This window comes from Triturus cristatus, chromosome 11 (assembly GCF_964204655.1).
Source record: "Triturus cristatus chromosome 11, aTriCri1.1, whole genome shotgun sequence".
NCBI lineage: Eukaryota > Metazoa > Chordata > Amphibia > Caudata > Salamandridae > Triturus > Triturus cristatus.
In genome coordinates this window covers 357,512,402-357,535,888 of record NC_140594.1, presented here as the reverse complement: position 1 = coordinate 357,535,888, position 23,487 = coordinate 357,512,402, and the positions used below count along the sequence as shown (strand labels likewise).

Here is a 23,487-nt window from a genome sequence, read left to right as displayed (position 1 = left end):
TGACTGGAAGTAAGAATTTGTAGTATGCAAACTTATTAACGCAGAATCCTCAGGTGGGTGGAAAATATGTAACAGCAGTAAGTCTGGTGGTTAAAGTAAAACCTAAATCAAGTTAACAGATACTGTATATATTAAACATTAGGCATAGGAGTTATGGAGGAGGATGTTCCTTTTTTGCCACTTTAGTATAAGCTAAGGGAACGCAAAAATGTCAATTGAAAGTGGGTAAATAAGGAGACATGCTCATGTCTCTTTGCAGTTCTGTGTGGCCCTTTTCCAGCATTGGCAGGTGAACTTAACACAGGTCTTGAAATTATCTTCATCCCCACTGTTTTGCGGGTGGAGGGGATAAGACTGGATTATCCCTAAGCCCTCACCAACTCCTGAAATTGCTCTCTAACATCTACCATTGTTATGTTCTTCCACTCAGTTTTCAGCAGCTAATGCTTCCATCGGCCGAGCCTGCCTTTAACAGCTAAAAGAGGATGGGAGCACACTGCCCTTTATCCCAGCACTCCGTTTGCCCCAAGCATCATGGTAAATGTAGTGCATGATAACTCTTACTTCAGTGACATTGTTTAGCTTTTCACCCTTGGTGCATCCAGTGCTGTGTATCTATAGACACATGTTTCATGATAGTTGTCCTTCAGTAGAGAGCAACACATTCTTTAGGGGGTGGAAGAAACACACAGCACAGGCTGCGCCAACAAGTAAGCACTATGCAAATGCTCCAATAAAATGCAATCTACATAGCTCCTAACTGAAGTTGGAACTGTCTGTCTAGATTTACGCTTTTAGTGCTTAATGATGCAGGGGAATATCTCCAACGAGACAGGCAATTTTGTCTTTTTCACTCGATAAAATAGGCCTAGTCTCATTAAAGTGAGCAGTTAGATAATGTTGAGCTGTCCTACAGTATGGCGTAATTTCTTGGGAGATCAGTGTGAATTGTGTATACTAAGTACCCCTGTCCACCCGCCCGGTTACGACTTGTGCCCTCCTGAATGTCCAAATATGTGCAAGGGGATTGCTGGAACTTTTTTCTCACACACTCTAGGAAACTTGACTAGTCAACTTGTTCTTTTGGGTAGTTGGCAGGGTATCTCTAGTAATTTCACTAATAGTGGGTTTTCAACACAAATCGTTCCTACCCGGATCTGGTGGCTCAATGTACTAATGTTTCCACTGCAGGGGCTTGTGTTAGACCTCATGGTCACAGGTTCTAATCCCGGCGGGTCCACTCAGCCTTTCATCCATCTGAGGTCGAGAAAATGAATATCATTGAGTTGGGTAACAATAAACATCTGTTATTCAGCGCCAAGATACCAAAGGGTGAACATGCGCTTTACATACACGCATGTTATGTTATGTAAATTGAAACACTTTGCAAGCACCTGCCCTGATGTGTCTAAATCTGGAAGAGACTTTCAGAAAAAAATCGAATTCTTACATTTGGAGGATGCCAAGGGACTGTGTGTTCCAATCATGAGGATGTTACAGGAACGCTAGAATCTTTTGACTCGGTACCATTTTCAGGTTGTTGTTCGCCACTGCAAATAGAAATCCATCAGCAAGTGGAAATTGTGACATATTTTGAAGGTGTTGATCTGTACAATGGCTGTTTTTCGATCTTTTATATATTTTTGCATTACATGTATTTGACCATCAGACAAGGGCGTTGAAGCTGTTGAGATATAGGAGTACAGAGGTGTTTGAGGCCTAAAGGTTTTTATACAATATAGGAGATATTTTGCAAAGGCAAGTGGTGAGCTTGTCCATGAGCAAGTCTGGCATGTCATTGTCGGATGCTGTATAGGTATACGGCTAGTAGCAGCTTTCAGTCAGCCAGTAGCAGATTCATTAGGCTAGTTGTGAACAATGTAAACAAGAAGAGCCATGTATAAGATAGTTGGGCAGGATTTTCATATTTTTGGGGCATTTAAGTAAACTGCACGCTGCACAGTAAACTTGTGCTCAGCAAGACTTTGTGCCATCCAGATATACTTTGTTTCACAGTAACTTTGGGGTTTTCTTATAAAATGTCTTGTAAGTCATACACCTGGTGCTAAACCGTTAGAGGACTGGTTTGATATGTTTTAGTTCCTTGTTCTGTTGGGCAGCAGCGTTAAGGACTCTTTTAGTGGCGCAGGTCAGTTTGTTAGCAAGGCTGCTTAACCCCTTCAGTGCCCTGCCCTTTCCCCGCCCTGTGCCGGGCGTTGCATTAGCGGGCGGGGTTCATGACGAGATAGTCTCGTCATGGGCACAGCGCAACCGCGCTCCATGACGAGACCATCTCGTCATGGACACTGAAGTGGTTAATAAAGGATCACAATTTCTAAGTCTTGCTATGACCATCCTCGACAGCCAACTCAACGTGTTCGCTCAAGCCAGTGCTGTCACCGCCTCATTCTTCCATACCCTGAAGATGCTGAGGGAGATTTCCAAATGGCTGCCGATCAGCACCCAAAAAACCCTCACTCAGGCCATGGTCACAAGCAAGCTGGACAATGGGAACACTCTCTATGCCGGGATCAACAGAAAACTCACCAGAAGGCTGCAGACCATTCAGACCAGAATCACTTTCAACCTCTCCAGCTGCACCCACATCACACCACACCTCAAGGAGCTCCACTCACTCCCCATTCACTAAACAGCCCAATTTCAAGGCACTATATAACATTGGCCCAACATACCTCCACAATCGCATCTGCTTTCCCAAACCTTCCAGCCACCTCTGCTCCAGTTTTTATAAATCCCACACTTATGGAATACCAGATCTAGTTTTCGAGCCTTCTCCTACTTTGCGCCTAAAGCATGTATTGACCTACTGCTACACATATGAGCCTCCCCCTTACTACTTGAATTCTGCAAGAAGCTGAAGACTTGCCTATTCGAGTAGTCCCATTAGGCCCTAGTGTGCCCAGCCGCACATCTGCTCAGTGCCAGGATACCCTCCCAGGTGATAGTGCGCTCTAAAATTCTGTATAACGTGACATTGGCTTTAATGAAGGTTTTAAGCTCAGGGAAGAAGGAAATGTCTGATTTGTGCTTTTTAGCTGAGATTGACCCCCTTGACTATTGATTTGGTGTGAGTCCCCAGAGTAAGTTTGGTATCAAAGATGGTGCAGGAGGATTTTGCTGATGAGCATCAAAGTTAGAAATAAAAGTCAATATATTTAGTTTGGTAGTTTCATTTCCATTCCAAGCTGGAGTTCTCAACCAAGATCGTATTCAATGCTTTACTTCATCTTCTTGAGGAAGAAAGCCAACAGTAGGAATCACAACTAGTTGGTATTGCCTGTGATCCACATGTGGGCCAGGTGTTTCAAAAACATCAGTTTTTCATGCTGAAATCATTTAAGATCAGGGTGCCGCGTCGTCATAAAAAATTGCTCATTGTGTAATAATGGACACACAATTGATCGAAATGCAGAACAAATCAAAACATTCACCCCCAATCGAGATCTGGGTTAAATCCATCATTCTTTTGCTCGGATTGCCACCCCAATTTAGAACTGACCATATGCAAATCAGTCTTGACCCTGTGCCTCATGGGAACAGTCCAGCCTGAACTGGCAAGCCAGGTCCTCCCTGGACCAGAAACAAGCATCCTAGGACCGGTTTCGGGGTTTTTAACCCTCATTATCCAGGATAGCTTGATTTCAGTGGCACAGTCAGCACGGGACTCACGTCTGGGCATACCCGGCGCACTTAGTGCGAGAAAGCAAAACACTCACACTTGATGGATGGAATGCAGAACAAATCAAAACATTCATCCCCAGTCAAGAGATCTGGGTTAAATCCATCATCCTTTTGCCCTACCATGCCTCCTCAGTTTAGGTCTGACCATATGCAAATCAGTCTTGACCCTGTGCCTCATGGGAACAGTCCAGCCGGAACTGACAAGCCAGGTCCTCCCTGGACTGGAATCCAGCATCCTAGAACCGATTTCAAGGTTTCACCCCTCATCAGCCAGGATAGCTTTATTCCAGTGTCACAGCAAGCCCGGGACCCACGTCTGGGCATACCTGGCGCACTTAGGGCAGGAAAGCAAAAGACACACAATTGATGGACGGAATGCAGAACAAATCAAAACATTCACCCCAAGTCGAGAGATCTGGGTTAAATCCATCATTCTGCATTGTGTTGTAATGGCAGTTGGCCACCATACACTTGTAAGGAGACAAAGGTGGTGTAATTGGGCTACTTTGAGCCTTTTCCAATTTCAACATTTACCCACCCTGTTGATGTAGCTCATGCCTTTCATTTACTTTGTGTACTGTGTTCATTACTATGTACAGCACTTGGGTAGAAAGACTATATCAAATAAATACAGAACCTAATTTCTGTCCCCGACAAATTATTAAAGGGGAGTTGCTGTTGATGGCCCCGCTTTGCCCCCATATTCCCCATATGCTCGACCAAAGGCCTCTGGCTGGCCCTTACCTTCTCCAAAGAATAATATTATATATTTGTCTGGTGTGTAACAGCTGTTAACCAGTCTAATCCAGCAGCCCTCCCTCTGATTAGTGCACATGATTTGTAATATCAAGCACCTTCACTTTGACTATTGCAAATGACAGTTGAATAGGCACTGTCAGGGACTGTCCGGAGCTGTCTGGGAAACAGTCAGGGACTTGGGCAAGGACTGGGAACTGGATAGAAAACATACACAGAAAGAGACGTACAGCGCTGCCCAGAATCACACGGAGTCAGAGGAGAAAAAGGGATCCAAAGGGGAAGCCTGTATAAGTGAACACAATGGCTAAGACTCAAAGGATGGGAACTCAAGAGGCAATTTAGCATTTAGAATAACTACACCCAAGATGGACGTGCAGATATATATATATATATATATATATATATATATACACACACATTAACAATAAAGGGAATGTGGCGTAAAGCACTCGGGAGCTCCACACGGTAAGACTGAAGCTCAGTAAGTTCCTCTCCCACAATTGCTGTTGCAGATACTGACTGCAAATACCCACATATAGGATATGCATGCAAAGGCAGGGTCTGTGGAGCTGATACCAATGGTGATGTTATAAATGTAACTCAAAGACAATACTCACAGTGAACAAGAAACACCACCTAGGTTGTCGGCTGTGCCCACGGGTCCTGGCGATCAAACAGGAACACTCAAGGCAGTAACAGCAAGGGGGTAGAACTAAATACAAGCACAATAGACAAGGAGCTAGCAAGGGGGAGTGCTCAACAGGAAAGGAAGGAAATCACAGGACACACTTGGCTGAAAGCAAGTAGCAAACATACAAGGTAATAGAAGCAAGACAGCAGGAATAGAAAGACGGTAAACTAGGAACTGGAACCAAGAAAATGGGAAGAAAAGCAGGGACTGGAAAATGATATACAGAAGGGGAGGCTACAAGGGTATACTAGAATAGTATTGAATCAGAAGACAAGAAAACACAGTAGCACTGAAGGCTGTGCAGGAGCAGAAACAATAATTGAGCAAAAGCTCAAGAGCCAAGGTAGCACTGCAGGCAGTGCTAGTTCAAGAACAGGAAATTACTATAGTTCAGGAGTCAAGGTAGCACTGCAGGCAGTGCTAGTTCAAGGAAACGGGAAATAGCTACAGCTTAGTAAAGGAGTCAAGAGAGCACTGCAAGCAGGGCAAATCAGGAAAAAGAAATAGCTAAAGCTCAGGAATGAAGAATAACTATTCATAAGGAACTCGGGGAAACAAGGTAGCACTGCAGGCAGTGCTAATTCAGGCACAAGAAATAGCTATAGCTCAGGAATCAAGGAACAAGGATTAACTATAGTTCAGGAATCAAGGAATTTCAAAAGCTCAGTAAACCAAGATCGGTCTCACTGGAACACAGCTACAATGACAAACACTGGACTCAAGGGAACTGGGGCTTAAAAGAGCTCACAGTAATCACATGCATCAGGTGTGAAGAGGCTAGCAGCAGCCAGCCACAGGTGAGCTGAATTCCTCCATCCATCCTTGGCCTGCAGGGGTGGTGACAAAGCAGTGAGCAGGGGAATATAGGTAATGGAGTTTCAGGCATGAGCAGGCTGGCTTCCACAAAACCCGGCATGGATTGGGAATGGATGTCAATTGCCAAATAGTGTCCAAATGGCCAGATGTCAATATATTCACGAACAGGAGGGTCCAGTAGCTTATTATGACACTGAAGAGTCCCACAGTTCAGCCCCCTGGTGGTGGACACGAAGACGCAGGGAGCAAGTTGTGACAGGCACCGTGGGCTGCTATGGAACTTGGATTCTATTAAAAACTATCAACGCTCTGGAAAGGTAAAACACTCACTGAATAAAGCTTCGTATGCATCATTGGACAAGTTGGAATGGCAGGTCTTGCACCATAAGCCCTGTATTCAAGGCATGTGTGGCTGTAGATTCACATGCTTTGCTTACCCCTGCCATCTAGTGTTGGATCCTAATGTGTGCAGGTTGTTTATCTTCGAAGAAGTCTTTTAAATCAAGAGGTAGAGTGACTCATCCTCTTGGTGATAATGTGCATGGACATCGACTCCAGTGTTAGATTGTTTTCTTTACACCGGATAGATTTGACGTGTGTGACTGTGCTCTGGGTAATGACTACTCGGTGCTCTGTTCAATTTGTGCTCACCCTCATCTGTATTGTTCTTGATCATGTATTCCATCTTGCTTAAGATACAGAAAATGTTATCGTTCGTTGAATCAAAGTGCTTCAACTGCGGCCCTCAGGGGCCTCCATTTCAATCTACACCAGGTTCAACAGATGATGCCCTGCTGGTGATGGAACAGATGTCTTTCTATTTCTGCCCAAACTGCTGCACAAAATTCCCCCGGAACGATCTCCTTCTGGTCTCTAACCCGTCTTTGTCACCAGAACACGGCGGATGGTTGCGAGGCTTGTTGATGTTTCCATTCAAAAAAGGATCTTGGGGACCGTCAGGCACATCAACACAAAATGCAGCGTAGCAGTTTTGAAGACACTCCCGGCATCTTCGGACATCACAATGTCAGAGGAAGAGGTGTTCTCCATTGAGGGCAGTTCTGGCTCCAACCTCGAGCTCAAAATGGAGATGCAGGACACATCACCGACTCAACAATCCGGGAGTATGATAGCCCCTGACCTCAGCCTCATCTTGAACAACCTAAGAGGCATTCAGTCCCTACCGAAAAAAAGGCCCTTGATCTGCCACTGCCTTCGGGCCATGGTCGGTACCAGAAGACTGATTCGAATGCTCCACCCTCAGGCTCCCACCGAAACACCAGCCGAAGCCATCGATATCGTCAACCTCAGTGCCGTGCCACTCTTCGATGCTGACGAGCCCCAACTTTGGCTCTGACTGGACCTTCAGCGCCTAAACAAACACACCTCCTTTCTGAAACCTTCAAAACCGGCTCCAAAATCTGATCCTGGCAAGCCTGTGGAACCTGTTCTCCACAAATTGCAAGAAAAAAAGGATGCTCGCAAAAGCAGAAATACATCCAGCCCCATACAGGGTGCATTCTTGCCAAACCTTCTGTTCCGGCTCCACTGAAGAGACCACTCATTTCGAAGAGGCTATTGAAATACCCATCCCGGACAAACAGAAGATGATGGTGCACATTGCAAATACCTGAGATTTGTGATAGCAGGCAAACATTACCAATTTAAAGTCCTCCCATTTGGGGGTGACTACTGCACCTCGAATATTCGCCAAATGTCTAGCAGTGGTAGCACATTTACGCAGACAAAACATCCATGTCTTCCTGTATCTCAACGACTGGATTATTAAAGCCAGCACTCTTCCTCTGTGCCAACAACACACTCAAAATACCAGAGACCTGGTCCATCAACTAGGTTTCACCATCAGTTTCCAAAAATCTCATCTTCAATGTTTACAGGTTCAACCCTATCTGGGGGCTATCCCATACAGCAAGAATCCAAAATTTCCAAACACTATTTCCAAGCCAATCAACAGTTGACAGTCAGAACTGTCATGCGCCTACTCTGGATGATGGCCTCATGCATCGCCATAGTGCCACATGCACGGCTACACATGCGCCCGCTGCAGTAATGTCTAGCACAATAGTGGCCTCAGTCACAGGGTTTATTAGAGGATCTAGTATTGATAGACAGCCGCACCCATCACTCTCTGCAGCGATGGAACACAAACTTGTTAAAAGGGCAGCCTTTCCTCAACCCTGTTACCTACATTATCCTCAAAGTGAACACATCGCTGGCAGGCTGAGGTGCTCTCTTAAAGCATCTCACAGTCCAGAGTCTCTGGGATACCAAACGCCGAGGTCTCCAGCTCAACTACTCAGAGCTTCAAGCTGTTTACCTAGCATTGAAAGCGTTCACACCTCCCTCACATAATCAGGAAGGGTGTCATCATCTGTACGGACAATGACAACCATGTACTACTTATCAAAATCGGGGGGGGGGGGGGGGACATTCTCTAGAGTTATCATGCTTATCTCAGACCATTTGGCGTTTGCTCCACATCACGACAATAATCTGTTAACAGAAAATCTCCTGGAAACAGATGATTTTGCTGACCTCAGAAGGATCCAGCAACAAGTCCACGAGTGTGAACTCCACCCAGAGTCCTCCTCCCTTACTTCCTCAAGTGGAAATTACCACAAATAGATCTGTTCCCAACTGCGGACAACGCAAAATTCCCAAACCTTGCCTCCTGGTTCCCACATCCCCTATCCAAGGGCAATGCTCTATGGATGAACTGGTCAGGGATATTTGCCTATGCATTTCCGCCTCTCCCTCTGCTTTCAATCTGGTTCGGAAGCTCAAGCAAACATCACTCATACTAGTGACTCCCACATGGGCCTGACAACCCTGGTTTGAAACATTACTAGAACTATCAGTAGTTCCCCTCGAGAAGCCTCCCCTCATCCAGACTTTATCACTCAGAACCATGGAAAAATCAGGCACCCAAATCCCACGGAACTCAACCAAGCAATTTGTCTACTGAGGTTATGATATTTGGTTATCTTAATCTCACAACTGAATGTATGGCCATTCCCAAAGAAGCTTGTACGCCTACTACTAGAGCATGCTATGCAGCTGAATGGAAAAGATGAGCCTTTTACTGTCATAATCCATTGAATGATACAATACACTATTCCCTGTTACATCTACAACACTCTGGCCTTGCATTAACATCCATATGCTTACATCTGGCTGCAGTGGCTGCTTATCTGCAAAATGGACAACACCTGTCTTTGTTGAACGTACCAGTCATCAAAGCCTTTATGGAAGGTCTTAAAAGGGTGATTCCACCCCGGGTTCAACCTGCACCTACCTGGAATCTTAGGGCTTATGCGTCCACCATTTGAACCACTACATAAGTGCTCCCTTCAATTACTGTCTTGGGAGGTAACTTTTTTTTTATTTGCCATTACTTTTCTCAGACATGTTGGTGAGCTCTAGGCGTTTCTTCCAGCTCCCTCAGAGATAGGGTGGTCCTTTACTCCAACCCAAAGGTCCTTCCAGATGTGGTCTCTTGTTTTCACCTTAATGAATCAGTTGAGTTACCTGTGTTCTTTCCTCAACCAGACTCAGTTGCGGAAAGGGCTCTTCAAACATTCTTTGTTGCTTTTTTGCTCCCTTATCCAAATCGGGCATTGCTAGGTGGATAGTTGAATGTATTCAGACATGTTACGTGAAAGCCCAAAAAACTGTACCTACAACCTCTAAAGCACATTCTACCCGCAAGATAGGGGCTTCTATGCTTTCCTGGGTAATATCCCACTAGCTGATATACGCAAAGCAGCTACATGGTCTACATCACACACTTTCATTAAACATTGTGTGCATGTGCTAGCACACCAGCAAGCTAATGTAGGTAAGGCAGTGCTATGAACACTCTTCAAACAACTGCAACACCCACAGATTAGCCCCCGCTTTGGAGGGCACTGCTATACAGTCTATGCACAGCATATGTATCTACAGCCACATATGCCTCAAACGGATTACGTTACTTACTCTGCAAGCATCTGTTCTTGCCATGTAGTTCTGTAAAATCACATACGCCCACCCTCCCCCCGGACACCTTTGGCCGTTGCAGTTCATTTACCTTTCATATGCAAGGACATCTCTTTAGTTACTTACCTTGCACTCCCTTCTCACCCACCTGCGGGAAAGCAATCTAACAATGGAGTTGATGCCCATGCACATTATCACCAAGAGGAGTCACTCTACCTCATGACTTGAAAGACTTCTTCAAAGAAAAAAATGCATGCATCCAAACCCAATACTACATGGCAGGAGTATGCAAAGCATGTGAATATACAGCACTAAATGCCAAGAACTGATGCTTATAGGGTAAGTAACACACTCCTTATACATGCTGCTCTTCAAGGGTATGGTTTCAAATAATGACATTAACAATGAATAATGTTTTTAAGCTTGGAAAGTATGTGAATTTCTAGTGTAATGTTTGTTGTAGTCAGGATCAAATGTGAGCCCTAACTGAAGCCTCAATTGCTTGATAGCGTTTCTTTTATGCAGCTAAGTTAAATGCTAACCCACCTCTGTCCCCCTAGGTTCGGTTTTTGACTTATTTCGTTTTCTGTGCATTATTTCACTCATTGTATCAAGTATGTTTTAACTAACAGATGTAAAACCACTACATAATTAAAGCAAAAAAAGACAATACACTGCGCAAACACTTTGGTAAAGAAAGTTATGCCTTGTAACTCAGATGAGAAAATTTTATTTTAAGAAAAAAAACACGAGCCCCTATAAACTTTAGTTGAAGTGACAGTATAATTACTTACAAATGCCTAAACAGCACTGAAGTCACCAGTCAAGGCAAGCAATACAATTTGAGCTCCCCTGCATGCATTGCTCATAACTTCACTTTTAATATCATTTATGACATTAGTGAAGCTGCTATGTAGCTGGGGTATTGAGTAAAAGGTGTAGCCAAAAGCCAGTTCCTGCACCTAGAATGTACGTCTCAACAGGACCAGCATGGTTTTCGCTTTGAAAAGGGGCAGTGGGCATTATGGTTGCATGTGGGGTTCGCAAGTTAAGCTCAATGGACAGCACTTTCCTCTAATGTATGTCATTGATGGGACAACTAAAACTGAGAAACCGCATTGGAGTAAACCAATCATGGAAAACGCATTTCAACCCCTTGCGTTCTGCACGCATTTTCCGCGCTGTGCGGGTGATTTAAATAGTGGGAGGGACTCGAATGGCCCCTGGCCGTCCTCTGCACATGCCCACCGTGATGTATGATGGCTGGGGGCCGTCCAAAGCATGCAAGGGGTTAAGGAAAGACCATTTAAGGACATTTAAATAAATGGAAAATAGAGCAAACTTTTTAAAGGAAAGGTAATTTCAAGGGAAAATCCCCCCCCCTCCCCCCCCCCCCCCAAAAAAAATATATATACATTTTTGTTTTAGGGATGGGTAATGTTTAGGGGCCGTCAGGGGTCTTTAAAAAGGGTCAGGAATTAGTGGAATTCAGGCATAGAAAGGGTTTTTAGTGTTCAGGGATGGGTGGAGTTTAGGGGTTTTTAGGGTTCACGGATAAGGTGAGTTTAGGGGGGGTGGTGTTTTTAGGCTTCTGGGATGGGTGGAGAATGGGTGTTGAGGGGTTTTAGAGTTTGGCTTGTGAGGATTTTTAAGGTTCAGTGATAGGTAGAGGTTAGGGGGTTTTGAAAAGGTTTTTAGGGTGCAGGATTGGGTGGAGTGTAGGGTGGTGAGGAGTTTTAAGCATTCAATGATGCATTGAGTTCAGATGTAGTAAAGGTCTTTAGGGTTCAGAAATTGGTAGAGTTTAGCTGAGGTGAGGGTTTTTTAGGGGTGGTGGATAGGGGGGTCTTTAGGGGTTGTGAGGGATGGATGGCGTTTAGCGGTTATGAGGGGTCAGCTACTTAAAAGCATCCAAAGTCTGATAATTTAAAAGATATATATCTAAAATGTTGTCCCTTATAGTAAAACATTGAAATAAATACCTCTGGCAAAGCTCTTTCTTAAAGTAAGACCTGAAACTAGTGTATTTATGCGTTAAAAATAAGGCTGCAAAAGCCGATTTCGAGCAAAAAGAAGTTCTAGGAATTAATTTCTACAAAATGGTAAATGCCATCCATTCTGAAATTTTCTATTAAAGAATTTAGGTGAAATGGTTTCTCAGTAGTGGTATTCCATGAAACTATTTTTCTGTTAAATCACACACAACCCTTTTTTGGGGCTGGTGAGGATCTTGTTTGAAGGGCAGCACCCTAACGTGGCATATGCATTACATTAACCTAGCGGTGCCCTATCTTCCCAGAATCATCTAGAGGCATTATGCTGGTCGGCGATATACTATCCTCCCGCAACATTTTAGAGTCACAGGAATTGGCATTCCATCTGTCACTCCTTCTGACTGGACTTCCAGATCAATCAGCCTGATATTGTATCAGCTCTGACCTAGCATTAACAGTTTCTTAAAGGTGACCGCAATACATTACTGACCTCTATTTTGAAACTGACATGTGACTGACTGTACCCATTTACTACTTGCCTCCAGTCTCTATGCCTGCTAAGGGACAGAATAAATGCAAGTATAGCATGTAGCTGATTGTGTTGCACATAACGTCTCTGTTCCTGCGTGAACAGGGAGGTGTAAATGAAAAGCATGGCTCCAAAGTAGAATGCTAATACAGCCCTGCTTGGCTCAAATTGCTCCCTATAAATTACAGCTTCTCAGAGAATAAGAGATCAGACTTGTTTGAGAGTAATGTGCTGTATTGCTTTCAAACTTTATTTTCCCACACAGTGTGATGAAGTGATCAGTTGGTAATGGAAACTTGCTAATTCAGCTTCCCTCTGGTAACACCTTTACTACATCTTTCACAAGCCTGGCTATTGTGTTCAACCTCCTAAATGAATTCAAATCTTTCATCACCACCACAACAAGAAGATGTGAAATGCTAAACATTCACAAATCTTTCATTGTGCCCCTTTCCACACACTCAGAGCATTTAAGTCATTGTAGTTCAGCACAATGGACTACTGCAGTCGTCCTTTAGTTCCTGATTGCACCTTCGCTTCTCTTGACAAACTTTTAAACTTTGCGACTAGAGTACCATAACTTTCCCTAGAATCTATTCTACTTCACACTATCTCCATCAAGCTGCCTTCCTGCCTACTAAAAATAGGGCCCTTTACCAACTTCTAACACTAGGCTTCAGAGTCATTTATGGGACAACTCCAGATTGCCTTTCAGATACTTTATCATCTTGCATGACATATGATCATCCAATAAGTACTTTCTGACTGTTCCAAAACTACACTATGCACCATACAGATTCTAGCATTTCCACCTTCTCAGATCCACTCACTTGAATGCCTTCTGGGAATATCAGAGCGAACACAACACTACAGGTGCTTAAAACTGCAACAAAAAGGCATCTTTTGAAACTTAAGCCATGAAATGTAACTATTCCTGCAGAGTGAGCAAACATTGTAAATATGTCTACCCCAGTCTAGGGGAATTTTGCCCACTCTGCTGACCTATCACACATGGCTTTTGTTGTACTACTGTCTAATCTCTTGGTCCTTGTCTTTATTCATGTACCTGCTGACGTAGAGTAAAATACAGTTCACTTATGAATGAAGGGCAATTGCAGCCCTCTCGATGTTCCATGTAGAAGTGCTGCGACATGCACACGTGTGCAGTAATCCACATTCCACCGTGGAAGAAAACTAAAGCCTTTCTGTGTTCATACAACACACACCTTGGATCCCTTTTTCAATGTCTGCATTGGATATGAACCGGTTCCTATATTGTAAAGTATAAACTGACTAAATGGTTCCCCTAAGTCTTTTGTTTATACGCCTGTGCCAACAAGCTATGTGGCAGTAGTTACACTCTGTAATTGACATTTGATTGACTCCTATGGACTACAACTTTTGATTGACTGTCACTGATCCCTGCATAATTTAGCCATTTGCTAGAGAATAAACTTTCCGTATTGATTCTTTTCTCACGCTGACTATTACTACTTGCCATTGAATGCAATACAAGTAAATCCATGGAATTTCCATGCTACAAGAGAAGATAGTTACTTGTACCTTTGATTTTTGCAGTTTGCAATCTTTCATAGATCCACAAACTAACCATCTATCTGGTTCCAGAAGGTTAAGTAGCTTGATAAGGACATTGACACCAAATTGAGTTTTTTGCTGCCATCCTCAGTCTGCTTAGATGCTCTCTCTGCTGATGCACTGGCTGTTTTGTGAAATGCAAAAATATAATTTGGGATCCAGTCACAAAGTGTCTCAAGTACTTAAAGTGCGCAATTCTGTGTAAGATGCTGAATCATAAAACCATTGATAAAGGAAAGTAACTTATTCTAACTTCATGTCTCTTCATTCTATGTCATATAACTTTGCTTACTCTGCCCTGGAGGCCAGATGAGGATAGAGGGAACATCTTTGTCCATATTCACTTTATGTATGTAGTTTATAGGGGATCGAACTAAATGTAGTAGTGTGTGCTATGTGAAGATTTGAACCCCAGAGCCAGGCATAAGAATCCAACAACATGAATATCCGGTTGGGGTACAGGCATACAGGTAAGTGTCAAACAACAATAGACTGTCAGTGTATGCTAGTGCCAGGCAGGGATTGAAACTCCTTCAGTATGTGCTAGTGTGAGGTTAGAATACAGACTACCTCGGATTCTGCTTATTTGCCATAGGAATAGTGTTTTCATTCTGCACAAGTGTGAGGGTGTGCTTAGCTCTACCAGAAAATGTCCAAGTTACAGGACAGTGGCCAACATGTTTTGTTCAGAACAATATGTGGACTTTTTCAAGGCCTGTGATGAAGAGAAAGTCACATTATTAAGCAAGAACCCTCAGATCATCTTTGAAAAGATTAGGTTTTGCAGATAGCCTGTTCCAATATAAAGGGACCACCGTCCTGCTACTGTCAGGCAGGAATTCAGACCCACTTATTCGGAACTTGTGAGGTGGGACTGAGGCACCCTAAGTCTAACTTGCTATCGGGAAGAGATCATGTGCCCCTCCGTTTGTAGTCATATGAAAAGGAGATGGATGTGCCCTCCATATGCCCAAGTGTCCGGAATGGACAGATGCTCCTCACATCCACAGCAGTATGTATATATGTTCATCTGCCTCTACTAGCACAAGGCAGAAGCAGGCACTCACTCATTCTGTGCTAGTTTTAGGTGGTCATAGAAACCTCACTGTGTGCTAGTCTCCAGAAGATGTAGAGACTCTGCCAGTTCGTCTGTTTGTATCAGACATGCATAGGCATTCCTACGATCCCCAGTTTGTAGATGTGTCGGTAAAGGGTAGAGGCTTCCTGAGTCTGCTCTAGTGCGTACAAGGATAGTGACAAGCCGGAGTGCCTGATTATGCCCCACTACTGCACCACTAAAGTCAACAGCTGCCTGCCCATCTGATTTTAGAGTTTCCTTGTAGTCTGGTGGGTGGTTCTTTGGTGTTCCCACAGCTGTGCCTTTCAAAAAGGCACTGCAGTGGAACACCAAAGCAAGTTCCTGCACAGGATTGACTACTAAGTCCATGCCATGTAGGAACTGAGCGTGCATGCACCAGGGGGGCACACCAAGTGGCCCCCGGCATGCATCCCATGAGGCCCGAGGGGGGCCCTGTAGGGGCCCCTTTATTTCCTCATCACCACCTTAATAAATGTGGTCTCACCACCATGGTTAGGGTCACAGTGAGGAAACTTGTAATGTGCTTGGCGGTGCCACAGCAGCACCGCCGAGGATATTGCTGCTTCAAGACGGCTGCATCAGGGATTGCGGATCCCTGGCAGCTGTGGTGGTCCACTCATGGTCGACCGCCATATTCGTAATATGGGAGTCAAACCACTGGTGCGGCGGTACCCGACCACCACCGTACCTCCACCACGGGTTCAGCGAGCGTTTAAGGTTCCTCGTCAAGCTTTAGTGTTAGGGAAGGAAAAGCCTTCCGTTTGTGCTAGTGTCAGGCAGACTCTCTCACTTTGTTAACACAGTGCAAATAGCTCTCCTTTGCCAGCCAGCCTTCAATGAGCAAAGATTCATTTGACAGTGATGTCAGAAGGGAGGAGGATTCTTGCCCTCTGTTTTCTTGCTTTTATTTCAATAAGTAAAAAGATTCAGACCCTCTAACATTTAAATGTTTTTCTTTACACAGAAACGGAATCTCACCCACTGGAGAACTGTACAAGCAACTGAAGCACTCTGAGCTTTGAGAATATGCTGAGCCAGATGGACTCTTCAGCGGACTCTTTCTGGAGGGAAAAAGACATTTTTGTGTTTGTGTTTTTGTTAAAAATATATATATATATATATTTTTTTTTTAGCTTTGACAAACACACAGGAGACAAACGCCAAATCGCAGTGCTTTGTCCAAGAATCCAAATTGTGATTCTGTTTTGTAATTATATATAGATATATTCTATATGTGTAGATTTTCCATATCTGTTTTTGTGTGTGTGAGTTTGAGCGTGTAAAAAATGCGGGTTAAGGCCAAGCTCGGACCTCCATCTTTATTTTTTTTATATAAATATATAAATATATATTTTATGTGAAAGCGGTATTTAAAAGGATATATTTTTTCAATAAATAAGGAAAAACGTTTTTGAGGGTATGGGCGGGTGGCTTTCTTGTCGAGACAAATATAACACAGTACTACAGAAAACAAAAAGCAATACTATACTTTTTTTCACTTTTGTTCACAATTTTTAAATTTTTTGGGAGTACAGGTTTTTGACGAGCAAGTGTTCAGTCTGCCTGACCACTCCTCTCCCTCCTTTGGTTTCTTATCTTCTTAACCAGGTAAGCCAAAGAGTGCCGTGCCCAGGTCTCTTTAAACCACTGTATATGAATGATGGACTCCACCTAATAATGGCCATTAAGAACAATTGCAAAAAAAAAAAAGAAACCTCGCAAAAATGTGCCTGCAACCCTCCAGGCACCTGTCCCACAGTGATGACATAATTGTTGGTTTTAGTATAGAAATAGAAAGAGGCTAACTAAGTTGTACATGGCATTTTAGTGCCGTGCAACGGTCATCGAAAGTGCACGGCAAACCTTCAAAAGGTTAAAAAAAACTGAAAATACAGGACGTCATTTTTTTGTAGGGATTATAAAAATGAAAAATTCTAACAAATACTTATATTTTTGTAATATTTGTAGTGGAAATTAATGATTAATGTACTTGCTAAAGGGTTTCAAACTGTTTTAATTTTTACTTGATGCTGTGGAGGCCAACGGGCTCAATATTTATTGGGGTTTCTGGAGATGCTCCTGCTGCAGTGAATAAAAGGCATTCATTCCAAGATGGATGCCAGCTTCATGTACAGCTGAATGGTTCCTGTGGAATCTATCATTCAAGTCCTCTTTCTGTTTCTTTGACTTTCTGTGCCTTTGCAGCAAGAAGTGGTAACTACTGTGAGGATACTCTGTGCCCATTTGTCGAAGGTTTGCTGTTGCTAGAATAATGCATGGAAACACCTTAATTCAGAACTCCACCCTACCACCATAGTAGGACATTTCATTTGAATAAAATTCACTGCAATAAATTCATGAACCTTTTGGATAGTAAAAATGTTATTTGTGCAAACACATAGTATGCTACTGCACAAACTGTGTGCATTCAATAAACTAGTTTGTGCAGCATTCGTTGCAGGGTACACTACTCTTGCCATGTGGAATTGGGCCCATGCACCCTTGTATTCTCTGCTGATATACAGGGGCTTGTCTGTTGCCTGCAAATCTTGGGGTTTAGTTAAAATATGTATTTGCCGTTTGTGACTGTTTCTCATTTAAAATCCAGGTCATGCCTGTCAGACACTGGCCGGTCACAGGTGTTGAAGGAAGTAAATCCACTGTTGTGCAGCAAGTGGACCGTCCCTTAGAAGTCTGTCCTCTTATGGGAGCGACCTAAGTACTGCTGGTTTGGAGCTCTGCTGTTTTTACCTGTGTAGTTCTTTGATAGAGGTCTGCTGTTCAGGTGCAGATGTCTGCAGCTTCTTTCCCACTCTTCGTCTGGTTACTTGAGTATCTGGCATTCTGGTAGCAGCACACTACAGTGAGTTCCTACAAAGCGAGCAGTTAATAGTGAGTTAAAAGTAAAACATTTTTACTCTCAGCCACCATTGTACATTCTTATGGCACAGGCAGTGCTGCAACAATTTGTATGGCCAGTTTATAATTTCAGCATTTAGATTTCAAGTTACGGAATCGCATAAAGCCAGAAAGCTCCTCGTGCATATTTTGTGGTATCTTAGCTGTGCGTTGATCGTGCGTTGGTGAGGAGGGCAAAGACACATGATCACCTTTTTGATTCAGTGAGTAATTACATTTCTCTATTGGGTTATAAAAGTGCCCTTAAGGTTCAGTTTTGTGGAGGTTGGCTTCATGGACCACATATTTCCTGACACTTATGACAATTGAAGAGGCAAGGACATATGGCCCTAATACCAAGGTTCCTAAAGATTGTGTACAGTGTGCTTTGGAGGTGGCACTGTGCATCAATCCTTACATTTAGCAAGGACTAGAAGTGAGTGTTGAAAAGTTTAGCCAACAAAATAACTTTTAATTTTAAATCAAAACAAGGGAGTAATTTTTCTTGTATGGACTGTTTTTGCTGGAGCACTTGTCAGGAGACGTGAGTTTGGGAGCGCAACCGAGTAGGAGGTGCCTCGCTTTCCCAGCAGGTGAATGCTCTTACTACTGTCCACCCATAAGCCGTGCTAAGACCTCCTTGAGCAGTTCTAATGTATTGTGTCTAAGCAGTACTATATACAGTTTACTTGCAATTCCTAATGGGGCATAGGTAATCCGCCTGTTTAGGAGGTCAGATTTTTATTGCTTGTCCACAACATAGCCCAACATAGTGCAGAGTATTGTATAAGGCTGGCATTTTTATATTTTTCTTTCTCCAGGATTCTTTCCTTCCCTCTCTTTACTTTACTGCCCTCTCCAGTAACACTCACTTTTTCTATTCCTACTACTCCTCAGATCATTCACACTCGTATACCTCTGTACGTCTACCTCTTGCACTTATTCTTGCTCCCGGTTCCCTTTTCACTGTCCACATAGTTTTTCTCCACGTGCTTGTCCTGTTTCTGTAGAGATAGATTTTTTTCCACATACTGAAGAACATTGTTCTTGGCTTCTGTTTTCTTTGTTCTGCTTTGGACTCTTTTCCTTTTGCTAAAAGAGGCTTTAATCTTCCACTATCCGCAATTGAGCTTTGCTGCAGAGTCCACAATAAATGTAAAGTCTGGGGTATCCACATTAGGTTACGGAATGCTAAATCTATGCCAGATGTTCGGGATATCCATGTAGGATTATAAACAAATAATTAATCTCATTGTAGTTTATTTATGCACTAGTTATCCTGGTTCAAGTGTTGTCTAGGTATTCTTAGGACAACCTTTTCCCCAGTGCCAAACTTTGTTTTATTCTTGAAAATCGATCAGTCTTTTAAAAATATTTGACCCTTTCTGCAGAACTGGAATGGTTCACCAATTTCAAGTAAAACCCACTTGAACAAAGGAACAGTCCACCATTTGATAAGTAGTTAGGGCTTTATAGCCGGGAAGAAACCCCATTTCACTATGTGATCTGTCCTTTAGAATGGAAGACAAAGTAGTGGTGCAATTCGAAATATTAGTCGCTAGTAATATAATCTAGAGAGAGGGTTGACTAACTCCAGGAACAATGACTCTGGTGTGTCCTCGTCACTGGACCAGAGGTTTCATACACCAGCCCTCTTGATAACCTTGTAGCACTTGTGTGCGTGGACTACAAGATTTCAATAAATCTGTCCTTCCTATCTCCCCTTTGGTCATCGGGCAACTCTGCTGGAGGTTTTTCTGGCCAGTGCAAGCTGATTCACTGCTTCATCTATTTGCATGTATGATGAGGATTGTCAGGAAGCTGAACCTGTGCACAGTCTGCAGGATGGTCAACCTGGCCATTTGAAGGCAATTGGCTTTGCAGATAGAAATATGTTAACCTCTCTGAAGTCTTAGACTGCCACATAGCAGGCGATATGAGATTCACCCTGGAAGGAGAACTTTCCTCCTATGAAAGGTCATCTGGAATTCTTCGCCCTGCAGCTGTGGGCTGCCGTTGAATATCTTGGTTATCAGTTAGGCAGCATATTGTCTCATTTGGCACCTCAAAAGATGATGAGCATCATTTGAAACTATCTTCTACTATGGCTGTCTGATAATCTGGCTGTTATATTTTCTGGCTCGCTTTCCTTTTTCTACTTTCTTCCAGTTTCCTCTTTTTAATTTTTTTTTCGGTTGAACTGGGCACAATGTGCGTCACTCTGCAGTGATGAGGACCAGCTTCCTAAGCAGCAGTCTTTGCCAGTGGGTGGCACAAGGCATCTCCTTTGATAAACCCCCTACTTTGTGTTGGCAATTGTGGCCCATTACCTCCACTGGAGCTAGTCTGCCTAGACGTTGTTTTAGACTACCATAATAAAATTGTAATTCTCCATAACATGTCCCATTTTGCACCCATGCTATTTGTGCATAATTTCCTTTTGCCATTTTTGTACGCTCAGTCTACGTTCCTCTCAATTCCCAAAAATAACACAATTTTTTTCGAGGTGTGGGGTAGCAGAAAGGATTTCTTTGTTCGCATCTTGTCTGTGAAAGGTTAGCAATAGGGATGGGAACAAAACACATCTATTTACACTTGGCATATTCTTTTGTGCCATGTTTCGATCTGTATTTACCTATTTTTCTAATCTGCTGATTCTTCTGGAGAGAGTTTTGTGCTTTCATATATAAGACTGCTGGCAGAACATGTTTTTTTTTTCAATTCCATGAACCCAAGCAGTATCCAGGTGGGGTCGCACTGGGTGCCATCTTCGCTAGAATGCTGTTTTTTCGACATATTTTCTATGATGGGAAAATAACCTGCCCATTTTCATATATATTCATATTTTGAGTTGAGAGAGCCTGAATTCCCAAACTATTTTGCCTCTTATTTGGAACTGGGACTGGTGGCTGCAATAGATTGTTTCACATATCTTTTTTTACCCTGGTCACCTCGCTATGGTAGGCAGTGGCCTGGGGGTTTCCTCTTCTCTGCTTGCTGTTTCCTCTTCTCTGCTTGCTGTTATAGTCCATGACAAATCTCTACGATGGGGGCTGAAGCTAACATAATGCAGCCGTTATGTGTCTCTTATCGCTCTGTAATTTTAACATCTCACTTAAGTTTTGCTCCTTTCCATTTTTCTTACTTGTCTTCATACCACCAAGTCTTGACCTCAACATCTGCCTTACTCTGCTCCTGTCGGGTGAATCTAGGCATGAGGAATCCATGATTAGTGCCACATATTTCATAGGTAACCAGTGGATTAAAGTATTGGCCTGTGGCTTGAATACACATTGAAATGTGTTGTACCTTCCTCCTCAGGTTAAGGTTGGGTGTTGCGTCTCCGTACAACATTACCCTATCTCTTCAATAACACAATTCAGACACTTCAGCTATTTTACAGAAGTTTCCAGCTCAGTGTGAGATTGATTTTCAGCTTCAGTGCAGCATTGCCCTCTAAGTTTAATGCACCAATTGGCTTTGTTACAGTAGCTTCTGCCTCCTCATTAAGGTTGAGTTTCTATCCATGGTACAATATTGCTCTCATGCTTCAAAATCTGCCTTGGCATTGTTGCAACAGCGTCGGCCTCAGCTTAAAATTGGGTGTCTAGCACCAGTACAACATGCACATAGTAGATGCCGCGGCTGTCCTACAGTATCTTCTGTTTTAGCCTGAGGTTGAGATTTTTTCCCTCATACAATATTGCCATCAGGCCTCAATGCGCACATCGTTGTTATAGTAGCTCCCGCCCCTGTCTGAGTTTCGTGTCCAACTTTAGTTGAGCATCTGACTTGTCCTCCAAACATGTTACGTATCAACATTGTGTTTAAGTGCAGCTAAGACAGTCTGGTTCTTTCCAGATGCGGATCTGATCTTGCTTTACTGGAAGATGCCATTTTGTCTGTGCTTCTGGCCCTTGTTCCCTTAGCCATGCCCACATCTGGTATTTAGCTTAGAGACAGTGGTTAAAGGCCACTCTATTTCTGACTTCCTCCTTCCTTTTTTTGGATAACATCTTTGTCCATCAGAAAGCAATTATTAAGGCACACCATTTTCATAATTCCTTGAAGAGCTCTACATCTTGACTAGATATTTGTTATACAGTGCTATATATTTTTTGCATAAATGCCATATTTTGCCCAGTTAAGGAATAGTAAAAATGTTTTGTTTAAAAATGTAAATGAAATAAAAAATATTCTGTAGCACTTAAAGCAAACTTTCTGTATAGAATTTGGTGTCTCAAGATGTTTAATATTGCATTCAGACCGCTCTCCATGATTACTGTTTTATAAGAGAAAAAATGTTTTTAAAGCCTAGGAAAGAACTTTGTAATATCCTTTGTGTATAGCATCCATCTCATCTATGAACATACGTCCCGAGAATATTTATTCACTAATATATTTATCTTAAGCCATGTCTTATGTTGAGAGTGTATGATGTTTTTTTAAATAATCTTTGTGAATCACTAACCCTCAAGACTTTGTAAATATCTGATAATTGCACATAAAGATGAAATATTTGCTGACCAAAAAATGATTTAAAAAAAGAAATAATTTAGTACTATACAGTTTTGTAACAAAGTGTACAAATGTCTGTAAAAAGTGAAAATACAGTTTTATCAAAGTATCTTTGTAATTTGTCAGATTGCTACTTTTTGCTCTAAGAGAAAGTGGAATTGATGGGAGTGTATGTACAAATGGTTCAATTAAAGAGAATTGTAAAGGAAAAATGACACTGGGCCACCATGGGTAAAGGAAAAGCAAGCACCTTTATTTCATAGCACCTCATGCACAGTTCTGTAGCACTTCATCCCATTGCATTCAAATACAATTTAAAGACATTCACTCTACACAGGTTATAATATTTCTGGGACTTGAATAACTGACCCATAATACAGCAGGTCTACTTGAAAAGAAGTCAACCAAAACAACCAGCTATGGAATACTTCTTTCTTCATTCAAGGTTCATATTGTCGCTAATGCTCCATCTTCCTGTGGTCCATACGTAGGATTGTGGCAGAGAATAGAAGTAGTAAAATGTATGAATCTTGCCATTATTGCTGGGCTCGTTGCAATAATTTATATTTTTCTTCACTTTTAAATCCAACACAGGTCACCAGAAATATAAGATGATCCATTCTTTGGTTTTACTCCTATATGGACCTCATGAGTTAGACAAAATTTTCTTTACGGTCACCATGAGCACTGATCTTGTTCCCCTAAACTACAATACTTACATTTCTGCCAACTCTCCTCTATGGTTTTAGTTCATATTCTAACTCCTTTTTCTGGGACCATCCCACCTTATCCATTTTAAAGTTGTCTCTAAACACATTCTTAATTACTTCCATTTTTCATCTGCTGTATCTCCTACCTTCTCCAAAATCAAATTGTCTTCTACATC

At 42.6% G+C, this 23,487-nt stretch overlaps 1 protein-coding gene across 1 annotated transcript in view; it reads left to right on the top strand.

Moving 5' to 3' along the window:
* The window catches only part of ZNRF3 (zinc and ring finger 3), a 406,045-nt gene extending 383,335 nt beyond the window's left edge, over positions 1–22,710 (top strand). The window contains exon 9 of the mRNA XM_085633383.1: positions 16,150–22,710. Coding sequence (XP_085489509.1) covers positions 16,150–16,190 — 41 coding nt within the window. The 3' untranslated portion in view covers positions 16,191–22,710. The remainder of the gene's footprint in view (positions 1–16,149) is intronic.
* The last annotated feature ends 777 nt before the right edge of the window (positions 22,711–23,487 follow it).